The sequence below is a fragment of the Neofelis nebulosa genome, chromosome 2 (assembly GCF_028018385.1).
Source record: "Neofelis nebulosa isolate mNeoNeb1 chromosome 2, mNeoNeb1.pri, whole genome shotgun sequence".
Lineage (NCBI taxonomy): Eukaryota > Metazoa > Chordata > Mammalia > Carnivora > Felidae > Neofelis > Neofelis nebulosa.
In genome coordinates, this window is record NC_080783.1 from 204,932,792 (window position 1) to 204,951,090 (window position 18,299).

Genomic DNA, 18,299 nt, shown 5'->3' on the forward strand with positions numbered 1-18,299 from the left:
AGCCATGCAAAAAAAAAAAGCTGGACTTCATCCAGAGAGCAATGGGACCATTGAAGAGCTCTAAGCAGGGTAGTATCAGATCAGACCTGTAAGACTGGGGGCAGGCAGACCCGTAAGGAGACGAGCGGTGGTATGGACTGGACTGGGGTTAGCCCAGAGAAGGTGGCCACATGTGTGAGACATTAGGAGGCAGTGATAAGATTTGATTGAGTGGAAATTGGTGGAAGGAGACGGGGAGGATGACCCCGAGAGGGTGCATGGTGGTACCTTTCACTAAGACAGGGACAGAGAAGAAGCCAGATCTGAGGGCAGGTTACAAGATGGCAAGTTCAGTTTTAGACATGTAGAGTTTGAGAGGTCTGCCTGTGATATAAGCATGTGGAACCATCCCATAGGCAGTTGCATACATAGATCTTAAGCCAGAAAAGGGTCCAACGTGGAGAGAGAGCCTTGGAAGATGTGGTGGGCTCAATAATAGCCCCTAAAGATATCCAGGTCCTAATTCCTGGAACATGTAAATGTTATCTCCTATGCCAGAAGGAATTTTGCAGACGTGATTAATTTAACGATCCTGAGCTGGAGAAATTATCCTGGATTATCTGGACGAGCCCTAAATATAATCACAAATGTGCGTATAAAATGGAGACTGAGGGAAATCTGACCATAGAAAAGAAAGCAATAGGATATGACACAGAGACAAGATGCCCTTGAAGATGGAGGAAGTCCGCTAGAGGCCAAAGGATGTGAGAAACGCAGTTCTAAAAACTGGGAAACGCAAAGAAATGGATGCCCACCTAGAGCCTCCGGAGGGAGTGCGGCCTTGCTGTGCTTTGGTTTCAGCGCAACGAAACTCATTTCAGAGTTTTGACCTCCTGAACTGTAAGAGAATAAATGTGTGTTGTTTGCAGCGATTTGTTACAGCAGCAGCAATAGGAAACTAACACAGAAGGCGTCAACATTAATGGTATGAAGGAAGCTGGTAGGGATGGACAAAAGTGTCCAGGAAGCCTGGGTAGAGTGAGAAGAACAAAGGGTCTAGCAGAGAGCTCCCAAGGATCCCAGCAGTTAAGATACATGCAGAGGAAGACCATCTTGGAAAGGGCCCTGAGATGGAACAGCCAGAGAGGGAGAAAGACCACCATGGAAAATAATCGTCTCAGAATTCAAAAGAAAAAAGTGTTTCAAGAAGGACAGCGTGGCTAACAGTACAAAATGCTCCTAGAAGTTAAGAAAAGGGCCTGTTGCATTTTAAGAGAGAGATCCTAGTTGACCTTGAAATAACTCTGTAGGAGTTCTGGCTGAAAACTGACTGGAGTGAGTTGAAAGGTGACTGGGGGTGAATAAGAGTTGTATTTCACCGCATATTTGTCCTATCTCCTCCACCAGACTGTACACATTGTTTCAACTTTAAATTCTATTACGCAAGTAGCATATGCTCCTTACAGAAAAGTTAGGATATACAGATTAGCCAAAGAAGAAAAATTACTCATAATGTCCTCAGCAGGTAATATCTTAGTGTATATCTTTGTAGTCCCCCTCCCCCCAGGTAAAGCATGTAATACTTTCACTCACCTTGTGGAGTAAAATATTATTAGGCCATTTGAAGAGTAGAAGATTCAGGTTTAGAGAAGCAAGCCATTTGCTCAGCTGCACACAGCTGGTCAACAGCAGCACCAGGATTGGAACTTAGATCTATCAAATTCCAAAGCTATTGGCTTTGGAATATTGGCAATATTGTTGCTTCCCCGATTTTTTACCTGAAGAAATCTTTTCCGTAGGACTTCAGGCTCCAGAACGAAACCTAAGTAGATTTCTGAACCTCATCTCTCATCCACCCAAGGACATAGATGGTTTCTAAGAGGCAAGGGTTAATAGTGGGGGAGGAGTGGCAGTCTTCAGCCTGGTAAGGACAGTGAGCTGGGTTCCGGAGGGGAAGGCACCATACTGAGCCCAGGAAGAATGAGGGTGCAGCGAGAGGATCGGGAAAGGGGGAGCGGGTTGCAGAGCGCTTACTGAGTACACGCAAGGGTTAGGTTCTTTCCTTGCAACATCACCGTTAAGTGGGCAGCAGGCTTCTCACCTTGCAGACAAGGAAACTGAGGTTCCAAGAAGGAATGTACTTTCCCCCAAATCACACAGCTACCCAAAGGCACCGAGCCACATAGACTCCGCAGGGGCCAAAAGCCAAGGCGGGGAGTGGGGGGGGGGGGGGGGGGGGGAGGGAGGAGGGAGGTGCGGCTCAGAGCCGAGGCTGAGAGCTGAGTGTACGAAGCAAGGGAGGGATGGTGCAATTGGGAGCGGAAGGGGGGCGCCGAGACCGGGTGGGCCTCGGGGGAGAGATGGGGGCCTGAGTCGGGGTAAGGCTGAAGGGGCGAGGTCAAGGGGGCTGGGAACGAACCCATAGGAGAGGAGAGGTAGATGAAAGGCTCACGAAGCGGGGGGCGCGGAGGGGGTGGGAGGGAGGCAACTTGGGAGGCCCAAGAGAGGGATGAAAGGGGGAGTAGCTGCAGAGGGGCCGGGAGACAGATGCGGCTGAGCTTCCAGGGAGGCTGGGGCGGGGTTAGTGAGTTAGGGGAGGAGCTCTCGGCCTGGGTGGCCTGGGGGCGGGGCCGAGGAGCCGGGCGAGGGGCGGAGCTCCTGGGCCAGGCGGCCTGGGGGCGGGGCTGGGGAGCCCGGCGGGGGGGCCGGGGGCGGGGCAGTGAGTCGGGAACCGAGCTCTCAGGGGCTGTGAGGCCTGGGGGAGGGGCTAGGGAGCCCGGCAAGAGGCGGAGCTCTAGGGCTAATAGGACTGGAGGCGGGGCTGTGGAGCCCGGCCAGGGGCCGGGGGCGGGGCAGTGAGCCAGGGGCGGAGCTCTGGGTCTAGGAGGCCTGGGGGAGGGATTGGGGAGGCTAGTGAGGGGCCGGGGTAGGGGCTGGGGAGCCCAGCGAGGGGCTAGGGCCGCGCTGTCCTGGTTAAGGTCGGTGGGGAGAGGTTGGAAGGCCGGGGGCGGAGCCGAAAGGCGGGCGAGGTGGGGAAGCTCCGGGCTCCCAGGACGCGAGGCGAACCGGCGGTGCCGGTCGAAGGCAGTCGGGGGCGGGGCGGGGCGGGGCGGGGCGGAGGGGGCGGGGCGTGCGGAGGCCCCGACGGTGCTCGCGGCTGGCTGTGAGGTCGGCCCAGCGCGGTGCAGCGAGCGCCCCCCGCGCCCCGCTCCGGCAGTCCCGGCGCCCCCACCCCGCGCCCGCCATGCCCGAGCAGCTCAGCGTCGCCGAGTTCTTGGCCGTCACCGCGGAGGACCTCAGCTCCCCGGCCGGGGCCGCCGCCTTTACCGCCAAGATGCTCCGGTGCCGGGGGGCTGCACTGGCACGGGAGGAGGTGAGGGGGCCCTGGGCGGGCGGGGTCGGGGGTCCCGGCAGGGCCTCTCCTTGACCTTCACCGGCGTGACCGGCGCTTCGATGGCCCTTACCCCTCCCCGGAAACCTGACCCCTCTCTAGATCTGTGAGAATCGGGTGCATCTCAAACATCTGCGCCCTCCCCGTTGAGTCCGCGGGAGGGCCCGAGGGACCGTTTGTGGTGGGGGGGGGGGGCCTTGAGTTCAACTCGATGAAGGACTTCACAGGTCAGGGTCATAACCCCAGTGCTCTTGTTGGTCGGTCCCGTCTCGTGTTTGCTCAGCGCCTCACTGCATCTGTTTGCGTTTTCATCTTTGGAGCCCCACAGATTTGTTCCCCCAGTCACTCCCCTTCTGGGAAAGAGGCCTTCCCGCCTCAGTCCTGAACTTCTCCCCGGCTGCAGGGAGGCCACCTCCTCCTGGCTGCTGGTTCTGAGATTTGGCCGGCGCTTGTGGAATGAATGCGAATGAGAAGGCGCCAGGAGCCGGGGTTCACCTTGGCCAGGCTGTTGGCAAGTTTGTAGTCTCCCCTCCCCTCCCCTTTCCTCTTTGTCTTTCCCAGCAACGCGTCCCAGGCCTTTTCTTTCGCCCTTGCAGGCTGCCCCACCCCATTCCCGTCCTTCTGGAGTTCCTTCCTCTTTCTGGACCTGCTTGCTGCACTTTCCTGGGCCTCCTCTGCAGGGACTATTCTAGGGCAGACACCCTGTGGCTTTGGGCCAAGGGAGAATAATGTAGTTTTGCAGTTCCCTTTCAGAGGATGCCCCAAACTGGATGGCATTTTGGACCTCAGCAGGGGCTCTCATCTCCCATCCTTCACCTTAAGAGTATTGAGCACCTACTGTGTGGCAGATACAAAGCTCAATAGTTCATAATACCCTGGGCCACTGTCCTGAGGAATATCTCCTTCTCCTCCTCTGCCTGGCAGGCTGAACTCCTATCCCAGAATCTGCGTGCATCTCTTTGCAGGGGTGATAGAGGATTGTGGAAAGAGCATTGACTTTGCAGGAGGCAGACCTGCAAATTCTGGCCCTGCAGTTTGCCAGTTGTGCGAGCTTGGGTATGTGACCTGATCTCTTTGAGCCTCACTTTTGGCATCTATAAAATGGGATAATAATGTTTACCTCACAGGGCTCTGGTATTACATGAGTCAGTGTGTATAAAGCATGCGTCTTGATGAATGGAATGACTATCAGGTTAGTTGATGGACCTTTTTAGACAGTGACTGGGTCCCTTTTGTCCTCATTTCTCTTGCAGGGCCTCACCTAGTGCTCTGTACCTAGTAGGGTTACAGGCTTTAATTAAAATAAGAAGAAGCCAGTGAGTTTTTGGCTTTTTTCCTTGGGCAGAACCAGTAACTTAGAGTCCACTGCCTATGAATGTGGATTCTGTTTTTCTGGGAGGTTCACAGGGAAACTGTCATCTCGAGGGGAGAGACCTTCCCGAAGTTTGTCTTCACAGCCTCCCATGTCAAGACCTGGAAGACTTAAGTGCCATTGGTACCCTTAGGGCTTTCACAGCTCTCCCTCCTCTCTGGGTTCTTCATTAAAATGTTAAATCTGAGCTGGAGCAGGAGAAGGGGCTGTACTATCAACCTTTCTCCAGGGACAGAAATGCCCATTTATCCCTGTGCATCTGGCCCTGCCTGGCTCGGTGTGTGTCAGCACTTGTGTGTGCTGGGCCGGAGGTCGTGGGGGGTGGGGGGGAAACTCTTGGAAGGGGTCTGGAGACTCTAATAGGCTCTGGTCAGAGCTCAGCTTTGCCCCGGTTCAGGCCAGACAAAAATCTGGCCTCCTTTGCCTTCAGGACTTTGGTTTGATGCATGCAAGCATTTTTGTTTGTTTGTTTTTATTATTTATTTAATTTTTTTTAACTATATAATTTATTGTCAAGTTGGTTTCCTGCAAGCATTTGTTTTTGCAGCAGGAAGGCTGGGGCACCCAAACACAGCTTTTCTCTTCAGCATTTCGGTGTCCAAAAAGGTTAGAATCTGACCTTTGGATTGGACTCTGCTGAGGTTTCCTGTTTGATTTTGCATTCATGTTTATAGTTACATGCAGTTTGATGCGGGCATCTGCCCACCTCCACCCTCCACTCCATCTCCCTCCATTCCACCCCTACCCCCATCCTGGGCATGACTAACCCACACCCAGGCTTGAGGTTCCCTTTGGCTGAATTAAAATGCAACAGATTCTTAAAGCAAGGCTTCCAGTCCCCACTGGTTTCCTGGGAGTAACTGGAGACTCTTTCCTGAGACTTGCAGCCCCTTTTTTTGCAGTCCAACTAGGAAGGACCCTGGGCAGGCCACTGAAAACTGGAATGTCAGCATTGAGCAACCCTTTAAGATAGAAATCGCCTAGGAACTCTCATTGAAGTTGGGGAAACTGATGTCCAGAGAGTACAAGAGACTCGTCTAAGCTCCCATCTCTGGGTAATAAAAGAATTGTCATTGGCACCCAAATATTCTAACCCCTGTTCCGATTCTATTTCCTTCTAAAGCCCAACTGCCTGTTCTCCCTATGTAACTTCTCTGAGCCTCAGTTATCCCACCCTTAAAATGGGTTAATAATCCCTCCTTGTTTACCTCTCTAGGTTGTTAAAGTTTTGTTTTGTTTTTTTAACATTCATTTCTTTTTGAGAGAGAGAGCTCGAGCAGGAGCGGGGCAGAGAGAGAGGGGGACAGAGGATCCAAAGTGAGCTCTGCGCTGACCGTAGTGAGCCCGAGACAGGGCTTGAACTCATGAACCGTTAGATCATGACCTGAGCTGAAGTCAGATGCTCAACCGACTGAGCCACCCAGGCGCCCCAAAAGTTTTTTGTTTTTAATTGTGAAACACTATACAAATGTGAGGGAGTGTTAAGACAGATGATCATTCTGTCAACCACTTCTTTCCTGTTCGGGGCCCCTTTACAGCCATCATCTTATTGGTGGTCACAATACCACAGGTGAAAGTGGGCCCGAGAAGGTTAAGGCAGTTGTCTCGTGTCACATAGTGGGTCCGTCTGACTCTGAGTCTGTTCTCTGTCCAGTTCCCCGTGCCATCTCTGGGCTAGGCACCAGGGACATAAAGATGCTACCCTGGTTTGCTGGCTGATTGTGGAGATGTAGCCTATCTTAGGGAGATCAGTAGGAATCCCAGGAGTCTATCCTGAATGCCCAGAGAAAGGTACAGAGAGGCCAGTGGGGTGGGGAGCGAGAGAACAGTGAGGACTGGTGTCGTCAGGGAGAGCTTCCTGGAGGAGGTGACTTCCAGATGGGTCTTGAAGGATGGAAGAACTCCATCATTCAGTGGAGAGCATAAGTGAGTGAATTTGGAGACTGGTGGAAAGAAAGCATATTCAGGAACCAAGTAAACTGTTTTGACCAGTGCTGAGAATTCATGCTATATTGTGCATCTCAAACTACTAGTGAACTTATTTTTCCTATTAGATCTTGGATAAAGCAGTCTTCCGCAAATAGATCTGCCAAGACTTGTGTTTCATATGTTTATTTGAAGGTTAAGGGAGTTTTAATTGCACAAAGGACATAATTTTTATGAAGTTAAAAATTTTAATTCCAGTATAGTTAACATATAGTTAACATATAGTTAATTTTTAATTAAAAAATTTAAAAAGATAACAGAAAAGGCAAAAGCCACCTCTGACCACGCCTCACAATCCTTATACCCTCCCCGGAGGTAATTGCTGTGGAAATGTGTGTGCTTCCCAACGTACGTCCTCAGAGAAAACACATTATTATAAGGGGATGGTGGTTACGAGGAATGTTTACCTCAATTAGTATCATGTCTTTTGTTTTGTTTTGTTTGAGAGAGAGAGAGAGAGAGGGAGAGAGAGAGGCAGGGCGTGAGTGGGGGAGAGAGAGGGAGACACAGAATCCGAAGCAGGTTCCAAGTATCATGTCTTATATTACATAGTTTTCAGTTTTATTGGAGTCAGATCTGTCTTTTCCTTTGTGACTTTGCTTTTTTGGAATCTTGTTCTAGAAAGAACATTGCTGATTCTTTTTTTTTTCCTTTTGATTTTTTTTTTCATTTTATTTATTTGAGAGAGTGAGTGAGAGGATGGGGCAGGGGAGAGAGAGAGAGAGAGAGAGTCAGAGTCAGAGAGAGAGAGAGAGAGAGAGAGAGAGAGAGAGAGAGAGAGAGAGAGAGAGTCTTAAGCTTAAGCAGGCTCCATGATCAGTGCAGAGCCCGATGCGGGGCTCGATCCCACGACCCTGGGATCGTGACCTGAGCGGAAACCAAGTTGTACTCAACCGACTGAGCCACCCAGGGGCCCCCTCGTTGCTGATTCTTAATACTCTTGTGACTTTTACATGGTGCTCCATCACGTGTCTTTATTTGTTTGACAAAAAATAATTAAAATTATGCAATCTTAGCGATTGTTTGTTTGCAGGAAACATAAAGCCTCTCAAGCTGTTTCTGTTGAAGGGAAATTTGTTTTAAGGACTCAGAGGTGCCTCATGGGACTGAAAAGGTATAAGTAAACGTGGACCTCGCCAGGGCCTCACTGGAGGCCGGAAAGCTGTCAGAACATCATTTTGGTTCTCTTGCCTCTCTTTCTTCCTGCACATCTGAATACTGCTTTTGCTCACTTGTCATCACACAGGCCCCGAAGGGTATCGCACAGTCTTCTGGGGAAGACAGGTGGCTTCAGCCCCCACACCCACGTGACCTCAGTGGTCTAGCCTCTGAAGGTAACCAAGCCAGTCTTGTGTCCCACTTCCCCGTTCCTGGAGGAGAGCTTGACGGCCCAGCTCAGCTTCTGGATTGGTTCTAGAAGTGGGTTTCCACCCCTGGTTTCATCAGCAGAGGTCATGGAAAGATAGACTCAGGCGGTGTATGCGTGTCTACAGAGACTTGTACTGTGGATGGAACACTTCTCAGAGAAGAGGGGCAGAGCCTGGAGAGTCCCCATCCCCCATGTATCCATGGCAATGGTGCTTCGTTTGGCACAATCGAGGATCCAGGGAGAGGCGCTGTGCTCATCTTGTTTTCTGCCTACTTGGTTATCCAGGGGCAGATGAACCCCAGTTTGGAAAGCTCAGGTTTAGTGGACTTAAAAAGACAGAGGGCTAAAGGGTGTAGCATGACTCAGAAGGCCGTGAATGCCAGTTCGTCACTTGGGCTTTTTGTTGGACAGTGGCGACCAATGGACCCAATCATGTTTTCCAGGGAATGGATGAGGCCAGCCCTGCTGAGGGACACAGCGGCCAGTGAAGTACCTGGGGACTGCTCCATTGCGGGCCCCGTATTAGGCACTGGGTAGACACGTTGCTTATAAAAAGAGATGTAGGTCTTTGCCCTGTTGAGCTTACGGTCTTCTGGGGGAAGACAGGTAGTCAACGGATTAACAAACAAATAAATAATTGCACATTGTGATAAGTGGCATGACGGCTCATCCTCCTGGTCAAGGCCTTCCTTGAGGTTTGGTCCGAGGTCCTAGCCCCTCCCTAGCCCATCTCATCCACATCCATGGCTTCAGCCCTCTCTCATCTTTAGGCGACTCACACATCTGTATATCCAGCCCAGATCCTCACGTTCAGGTGCCCACTTGGCTGTTTCACTTAGACATCTCAGTATGTCCAAAACCACACTCGTGACTTTCCCCGCAGGCTGGCCCTTCCGGTATCCCCTCCTCTGTGAGTGGTACCTCCCTCTATTCTGTTACGCCGGCCAGAAACCTTGTACCTCCACATACATCCTTCATCACCAAGGATCACAAGTTCCATAAGCGTCTCTGGAGCCCACCCACTTCCCTACATCCCCACCCTAGTCCAGACCACCGCCTCCTCTCCCCTGGCGTGCTGCAGTGGCCTCCTAATTTGTTTCTCTGCTTTTATTCAAGCTCAATTCTCCTGATAGCACTGGATCTCTCTCCTTTGCAGCACACCTCATAGGTATATTTTGTATTTATTTGTATAATCATTTATTAAAATTTGGTTTCTTGGGGCACCTGGGTGCCTCAGTTGGTTAAGTGTCCAACTCTGATCTTGGCTCGGGTCATGATCTCATGGTTTCATGAGTTCAAGCCCCACATCAGGCTCTGTGCTGACAGTGTGGAGCCTGCTTGGGATTCTCTCTCTCCCTCTCTCTCTCTGCCCCTCCCCCACTCACACTGTCTCTCTCTCTCTCTCTCTCTCAAAATAAACAAATAAACATTAAATTTTTTTTTTTTTTAAATTTTTTTTTTTCAACGTTTTTTATTTATTTTTGGGACAGAGAGAGACAGAGCATGAACGGGGGAGGGGCAGAGAGAGAGGGAGACACAGAATCGGAAACAGGCTCCAGGCTCCGAGCCATCAGCCCAGAGCCTGACGCGGGGCTCGAACTCACGGACCGCGAGATCGTGACCTGGCTGAAGTCGGACGCTTAACCGACTGCGCCACCCAGGCGCCCCATCATTAAATTTTTTTAATAAAAAAATAAAATCTGGTTTCTCACTAGACTTTGACTTCCATGAGAATAGAATTTAATCTCACCACTATACCCCTAGTATTTACCATAACACCAGAGTAGGTGCTCAGAAAATATTGGTTGGCTAACAAATAAGTCAAAGAAGAAAACTAAGAAGGAGCATTAATAGAGAATAGTGGTGTGAGGGTGCTCCAGATGGAGGGAAGAGCTTAAGCAAAGGCCCTGAGGCAGGAAGGAACCTAAAGTATCTGTGACACTGAAGAAGGTCAGAGGGTAGAAGCATAGCGATGGGCAGATGGGAAGGGCAAGACCAGATGGGTTTGGGAAGGCAGGCAGGGGCTAGATCATACTCAAGCTTGTAGGCCCTGATAGCAAGTGTGGATTTTATCTCTTTTGCAGGCCAGCAGCATGATCCAATTTCTGTTCTAGAAAGATCATATCAGCTGCTGTGTAGAGACTAGACTGGAGGGAGCAGGGGAAGACCCAAGGAGGCTGTTGCGGCTGTTTGGGGAAGAGATGACGGCGGTGTGGATAGTGTCACGATTGGTGGAGGAAAAAAGTGGACAGATTTTAGAAGTATTTTATAAGTAGTGACACCAAGATTTGCTACTAGAGTGCGTGTAGGGGGTGGTCAAGAAAGGTTCCCGGGGTGTCTGGGTGGCTCAGTCAGTTGAGCGTCTGGCTTCGGCTCGGGTCATGATCTCACGGTTCGTGAGTTCGAGCCCCACACTGGGCTCTGTGCTGACAGCTCAGAGCCTGGAACCTGCTTCAGATTCTGTGTCTCTCTCTCTCTCTGACCCTCCCCTGCTCGCGTGCTCTCTCTCTCTCTCTCTCAAAAATGAATAAACATTAAGAAAAATAGGAAAAAAATAATAAAAAAAGAAAGGTTCCCAGATTCCCAATGGAAGAGTGCTTTGCTTTTACTTTTTCCTAGGAAGGGGAGCTCTGGGAGAGAAACTGTTTTGGGGGGAAAGTCAGGAATTCTGTTTGTCAAGAAGGCGTTTTAGATATACAAGTTTGGAGATGAAAGGAGTAGGCTGGAAACACACACTGGAGATTGTCAGGGTTGAGAGAGTGAGTTTCAAGCTTGCATCTATGTGAGAATCACCCGATACCATTCCCAGAGGGTCCAATTCAGTAGCTGTGTCTTTCTTAGGCTTCTTATTGCAAGTTACAGAAACCAACCTGAGCTGATTCACATAAAAAAAGAGTTCCCTGAAAGGGAATGCTCAGTAGTTTGCAGAATTTCTGGGAAGCTGGAGAACTGGGGTGAGGCGGCAGGCAGGATCTCAGCCAAAATCATTCCAATGAGCCAGTTTGGCGAGGACACTGTTGCCATGCGCTAAGTGCCACAGCTTGTTACTGCCACTGTCCCTGGAGACGGGGCTCCTTTGTTGCTGTTGCCATCAGCATAAGCGCGGATCTTCCACTCTCTCCTCCTGATTGGGATCCCAGTGCCTGCTTGGCCAAGACTCACTCGTACACCTGTACCCTAGCTGCAAGGGAGTCTGGAAAAGCAAGAATTTCATCTGGTCAGCTTTTGTAGGACACAAGCTCTACCAAGATTTGCACAGCAAGTCGTTTTTCAGGTGGAGGAAGGAAATTCAGATGTCTCACTGGCAAAAACCTGGCAGATGCCCTCGGCAGCTTTGCCAAGCATGCAGGAGGGTGCCTGGGAATCTGAATTTTAACCAGCACCCCAGGAGATGCTCGCACAGGCAGTCCACAGACCACATATGCGTACGTTACATTCGCTGGTGTTTAAAGCTGAGCAGTGGATAAAGTCACCCACGGAGAGGGATGAAGAGGGCCCAGGTCCAAGCTCTGGGGAGCTCCAAGGCCCAGAGATTGGGAGGGAGAGAGTAGTTAACGAAGGGGGCTGAAAAGGAACTGCCAGTGGGGAAGGAGGGAACTCAGTGCCCCAGAAGCCAGGAAAGGAAGATTTCAAGGAGGGACCAATGCTCAGCTCAGTCAGACGCTGCCTAGATGTCCAGAGGCAAAATAAGAAAATGGCAGATGCAACCCAAGGTTAGCAACACCGAGGTTGTTGATGAACAGGTTCCAAACAGGATTAGTGCTGTTTTCACCTCGACGCTGGCGTGGACTGATTTGAGGAGGGGGCAGATGAGAAGTTCTCCTGAGCTGGGGAACAGAGACATGGGATGATGGCTAGGGACCTGCATCAAGAGGGTCTTTCGGGATGGGCTTGGAACCCAACCTCTTGGTTGAACCCCACCTGAACCCAACCTCTTTCTGTTTCTGCCTCTGCACAAGAGCAGAAGGTCTTCCCCGGGGTGTCAGCCTCACGCCCAGCTTTGTGGAGTCTCCTCCCCTCTCTAAATTTCGGTCTTCAGTAGTCACTTCCTTGCCTGGTGTTCAGCTGTTTTTGGCCACTGAGGTGACACAAGTAGGTTTGAGGACAGAAACTGGAACTGCAGGTCATGGCAGAAGGAAAATGCTTTTCCCGAAGGCAACTTGGTAGTCTAGACCTCAGACAGGCATTGTTGCTAGAAGATCCTTTTTTTTTTCCTTAACTTTTTAAACGCTTATTTATTTATTTATTATTTTTTTTTTAATTTTTTTTCAACGTTTTTTATTTATTTTTGGGACAGAGAGAGACAGAGCATGAACGGGGGAGGGGCAGAGAGAGAGGGAGACACAGAATCGGAAGCAGGCTCCAGGCTCCGAGCCATCGGCCCAGAGCCCGACGCAGGGCTCGAACTCACGGACCGCGAGATCGTGACCTGGCTGAAGTCGGACGCTTAACCGACTGCGCCACCCAGGCGCCCCTAAACGCTTATTTATTTTTGAGAGAGAGAGAGAGAGAGCATGTGTGTGCAAGCGGGGGAAGGGCAGAGAAGGAGACAGAGGATTCGAAATGGGCTCCACGCCAGCAGAAGAGAGCCCGATGTAGGGCTCGAACACATGGAACCGCAAGATCATGACCTGAGCTGGAGTCGGACGCATAACCGACTAAGCCACTCAGGTGCCTGGCTAGAAAATCCTTTTGATGGGCCTAGTGCCTGGGCTCAGAGCACCTGAGGCAGCGAGGCCCGTGGAGGCACAGTGAATGCCCCAGACTCAGAGGCAGGGCCCTGGGCTCCCTCTACCATGGGAACACTGTGCCTGTGCCTCGCCGGGGTCAGGGACAGGGCCTCACAGTGGAGGATATAGGAGGCTGAGCTGGGAACAGCCGCTAAAGTTTCTCTAACTCAGCTGGCTTTTGACTTTAACTGAACTTTTAAGAATTTTGGATGCTGTAGCCTCTACCCAGATGTACTTTTTAAAAAAATTTTTTTTAACGTTTATTTATTTTTGAGACAGAGACAGAGCATGAACGGGGGAGGGTCAGAGAGAGGGAGACACAGAATCTGAAACAGGCTCCAGGCTCCGAGCTGTCAGCACAGAGCCCGACGCGGGGCTCGAACTCACGGACCGCGAAATCATGACCTGAGCCGAAGTCGGCCGCTTAACCGACTGAGCCACCCAGGCGCCCCTCTACCCAGATGTACTTTATGAAAATCTCCTCCCAGGGGGTGGGGCCTGGGCAAGTGAGCAGTTCAGAAATTCCCCGGAGACTGATGAGCAGTGGGCAAAAACTGTTGTGGTAAGCTGTGACCTGCCCACTTAAGGTTATTGAACTTATCCAACACCTGCTGTGAGCACAGGCGGGATGGCAGGTTCTGGGGGCATGGAGATGACAAGACAAGGGCCCCGTCTGGAAAGGAGAAGGACTTACACCCATGAAAGGATGACTGACAACCCACAGCATACAGAGATGTGGCTGAGGTCTATGGAGAGAGTCCAGTGACTGAGGTCAGACAATCCTGGGTTTGAATTCCTGTTGGTTGTGTGACCTCAGGCAAATGACTTAACCTTTCTGAATCTCAGTTTCCCCTTCTGTAAATCATGCGTGATAATAACTATCTTGTGGAGTTCTTTGAGGAGATTACATATAAATCATCTAGCATATCCCGGGCACATAACAGATATCTAACCTTTGAAAATTCTCTTTTACTAAAAACACAATATCACCTGCACATGGGATAGCTAAGGAGATCAGGAACCACACAGAGAAAATGGGATAATAGCAACAGGGGTGAAGCCATTACTATGAGTGAGTGTTAAAATTGTCTGTGCTGTCCTGGCACCAGGATAAAAAGAGGAATCGCACGTCCCCTGCAGGTGTCCAGGAGGAAAGAGCTGAGCCCAGTTCTGGACAAGGCAGGTTCTCCCCTTAGCTCTGCCCTTTGCTGTCTCCCATCCGTTCATTTCATCATGAAATGTTTATCGAGAGCCTACCTGAGTCTCAGTCCTAACTGTACATTACAACCTGGGTTGCTTTTAGGTAGATTTCTTTTTTTTTTAATCTTTTGTTTTTAATTTTTTTAAACATTTATTTATTTTTGAGAGAGAGAGGCAGAGCATGAGCAGCGGAGGGGGAGAGAGAGACACACACAGAATCCGAAGCAGGCTCCAGGCTCCGAGCTGTTTGTCAGCACAGAGCCTGACGCGGGGCTCGAACCCACGAACCGCGAGACCATGACCTGAGCCGAAGTCGGACGCTCAACCGACTGAGCCACCCAGTCGCCCCTAGGTAGATCTCTTGAAGTCGAGATGAAATTCACCATATGAACCATTTTAAAGCACTCAGGTGGGGACACCTGGGTGGCTCGGTTGGTTAAGTATTTGACTTCGGCTCAGGTCATGATCTCGAGGTTTGTTGAGTTCAGGCTCTCTGCTGTCAGCACGGAGCCCGCTTCGGATCCTCTCTCGCTCTCTGCTCCTCCCCTACTCGTGCTCTCTCTCTCTATATCAGTGGAATCCTACAACATATGGCCCCGTGTCTGGCTTCTTTCAGCGTAATGTTTGCAAGGTTCTTCTGTGTCATCTGGGTTGCTTTATAAGTTATGCAAATAGAAACAGACACCAGGCAGTGCTATAAGCATTTCCTGTGTATAATTTGTGTAATCCCCATAAGGAAACAAAGGCACAGAGAGGAAATAGCTTAGTAAACAGAATTGCCAAATAACATACAGGATCCCCATGCAATATCTGGGACACACTTATGCTAAAAAGTTATTCACTGATTATCTGAAATTCAAATATAACTGCATGTCCTGTATGTTTGCTGAGTCTGGTAACTCTTCTAGCAGTAAGTGGCAAAGCCAGGATTTGGACTTGGCACTTGGGAGTGCTTGACCTCTTACACCACGGGTCATGCCTGACTCTGATTTAACAGTTCTGAAGTGAGGCTCTGGTACCCTTCTTTTGTTTTAGGTTTATTTATTTTGAGAGAGAGAGAGAGAGAGAGAGAGAGAGAGAGCAGGGGAGGGGCAGAGAGAGAGAGAGGGAGAAGAGAATCCCAAGCAGGCTTCTGCTGTCAGCACAGAGCCTGATGCGGGGCTCGAACCTACCAACCGTGAGATCGAGACCTGAGCTGAAATCAGAAGCCGGACGCTTAATGGACTGAGCTGCCCAGACGCCCCTGGTACCCTTATTTTTTAAGTGCTGCAGGAGACTCCCCTGGCCAGCCTGGGGATTTGGGTCACAGGGCCCAGGAGCACAGAGAAGGTGATCACTGGGTCAGGATAGCTACCCTGCAGCCCTCCCTATATGCAGGGTGCTGGGCTAGGTGCTGGAATGCCTGACTGCATTCAATCCTGTGAAATAGATGCTGTTCTTATCCCATTTGACAGATGGAGAAATAGAGGCTCTGAGAAACTAAGTCACTTGCTCTAGGTCACACAGCTAAGACTATTGGAAACAGAATTTGGACCTCAGAAGAGTGTGATGTAAAAGCTGGAGTCCTTAACCCCTGCTGCTTTTTCTGCATTCCCATAGGGCCTTGCTAATAGTCACTCATTCACTCATTCATTCTTTCCACAAACGTTTGTTGCTACTCATGTGCCGGGTCCTGTGCCGGGTGCTGTGGATGCAAAGGCAGATGAGCCAGTCCCTGCCCTTTTATAGAGTTTTGAGCCCCCTAGGGAAGTCAGATGTGCGTGGTACATAAGGGCCATGAATGTCCTGATAAACACGCGTAGTGGGCATAGCGTGGCATAAAGGCAGGAGGGATGCGTTCTGGAAGGGCCGGTTCTGTTGAGGTAGGGAGGTGGTGACCTGTAAGTGGAGTCAGGAAGGACTAAGTGTTTTACTCGATAGAATGGATTGGGGGTGGGGGACTCTCCAGGCGGCTGGAACAGCATGAGCAGAGACTTAGCGGCTGGGAACAGCCTGGCGTGTTGAGGACAGTGCAGAGCTGGGTAGGACTGGGGTTTACGGGATTAGTGACGGACATCCAGTCGGGCACAGGGAGGGATTCATCCAGGCCAGTAAGGGAGCCCAGAAAATGGGAGGCGGGGGACCCTCTCCTCCTCTATCCAGGAGGGCAGGCCAGGCTGTCCGCAGAGTTGGGTGGAATTCAGGGCTTGGAGCCAGGAGCCAGACGGGAATCTAAGGCGGTCGGTCCGGCAGAGTTCTTGATCTCTTAGCTCATCACTGCCGAGCAGTCTCCCGAGGAAAATCCCAGCCAGGAAACTTGGGGTTTTCAGGGGCCTCAGCTTATGTCGAGGGTGCGGCTCCCTTCCTGCAACCCGCCCCTCCCCACTTCCCAACACCCTGCAAGGGGCAGCCAGTGAGGCCTAGCAGCTTCCCTGGCTGGGGAGACATCTGTAGGGGCCCAACTGAGGGGGCCCACGGCTGGTCATGGGCTCCAGCAGCGCAGGAAGGAAGACAGCAAGAGGCCGAGGGACCCTGAAATAATAAATGTCAGAGCTGGCAGGAGCCTTCCGCATCCCGCCCAACCCCTTCATTCCAGACTCCAGATGAGAGTTGAGGAGTCAGCCTGGGAGGAAAGGAGACTGAACAAGGTCACACCAGGGGCAGGGGTAGACCGGGGGCTGGCCCCAGACTTTGCAGCTTAGCCAGTGCAGGAGTGCAGGCAGGCAGGGCTGGGGCCCCTCCACATGGGTGATGCAGGGGGAAGCTGGGAAGAGCCCTGCCCTGCTCTCTGGCACCTCCTTCTGACTGCCCCCCCCCACGCACACACACACACTGACTCTTGGGCCACTGACTCTTGGGCCCTGGGGGGCGGCGGCCTTGCCTATCCAGATGAAAACCATTTGGAGATGTGCTCTTGCTGGTGGCTGAGGTTGGAGCGGCCTCGCGAGGTACGATTAACAGGACTCTGAGTCCCAGAGCACTGACCTGGAAGGGGATTTAGCAGCCGTGTCCGCCGGCTGTAAGGTGTACAGATGGGGAGACGGAGGCACAAGAGGAAGAAACTTGCTCAGAGGGGCTAGTGGCAGAGGCAGACCTAAAATTCAGTCCCTCTGCCTTCCCTCAGCATGTTTCTGTATCGCCTCTCAAGATGCCTGGCATCCACCATTAGACAAAATATGGCCACAGTACTCCTTACAGAGAGAACAGGTTCCGCCAGCTGGGACTTCCCTCATGGTTGGCTGTAGTGTGGGAGAGTGGGAGAAGGTTCTGGAAGCTAAAGGCTCTATGCTTCCTAGAGCTACCTACGTGACCTTGAGCCAGCTGACCAACCTACCCCAGCCTCTGTTGCCTCATCTGTAAGATGGGAAGGATAATAGCTACCTCACAGTGTTGCTGGGAGGGATGCATGGGGTAAAAAATAAAGTGCCTGCCCCAGAGTGCTCACTCAGTAAGCAGGGCGGTGGTTGGATTCATGTTAATAAGTGGACTCATTCTGGGACCTTGGAATCCAAGTCCTTCCCGTTGTGTGATCTGCTTTGCGCTGGGTCAGGCCGTGCTCCCCATCACCCTGTCGTGCCTGGGGGGCGCGTCTGTACCCCTTTCTTGCACTTGGGCACTGGTCTGCAGCCAAGTCCTAGAGCTGATCTTTCTACCGTGAGAATTTACCAAGTCCCTCCTCTCTTGTCCAGAGCCCTGCAGGCACTCCCCATTACTTGTGGGATAAAACCGAGGGCTTTGGTTAAAAGTTCGGACTCTGGAGGCGCCTGGGTGGCTCATTCGGTTGAGCGTCCGACTCCGGCTCAGGTCATGATCTCACGGTTTGTGAGTTCGAGCCCCAGGTCGGGCTCTGTGCCGACAGCTCAGAGCCTGGAGCCCGCTTCGGATTCCGTGTCTCCCTCTCTCTCTGCCCCTCCCCGGCTCGCACTGTGTCTCTCTCTCTCAAAAATGAATAAACGTTAAGAAAAAAAGTTTGGACTCTGGAGCCTGACGCCCTTGGTGTACGTCCAGGTTCCTCTACTCACTAGTTGTGCGAACCTGGGCAAAAGCCAGAACTTCCCGGGGCCTCACTTTTTCCTCATCCGTAAAACCTCCTGGGTTGTTGAGAGGATTCCGTGAACTGGTACAAGGTATGTCATGTAGTAGATTGTGCAACTCGTGAGCTCGGGGTCGTGAGTTTGAACCCCACGCTGGGGGTAGAGATTACTTAGTAAATAAAGTTAAAAAAACCCAAAGTCTGTCACAACAAGCCTGGCGTCCAGTAGTGATGGGAGCGTCTGCTCAACTCTCACTGCA

At 51.3% G+C, this 18,299-nt stretch overlaps 1 protein-coding gene across 1 annotated transcript in view; it reads left to right on the plus strand.

Annotated features, from left to right (window-relative positions):
• Positions 1-2,939: 2,939 nt before the first annotated feature.
• ASAP3 (ArfGAP with SH3 domain, ankyrin repeat and PH domain 3) overlaps positions 2,940-18,299 on the plus strand; it is a 50,288-nt gene continuing 34,928 nt past the window's right edge. Inside the window, 1 exon segment of the mRNA XM_058718669.1 lies at positions 2,940-3,352. Coding sequence (XP_058574652.1) covers positions 3,224-3,352 — 129 coding nt within the window. The 5' untranslated portion in view covers positions 2,940-3,223.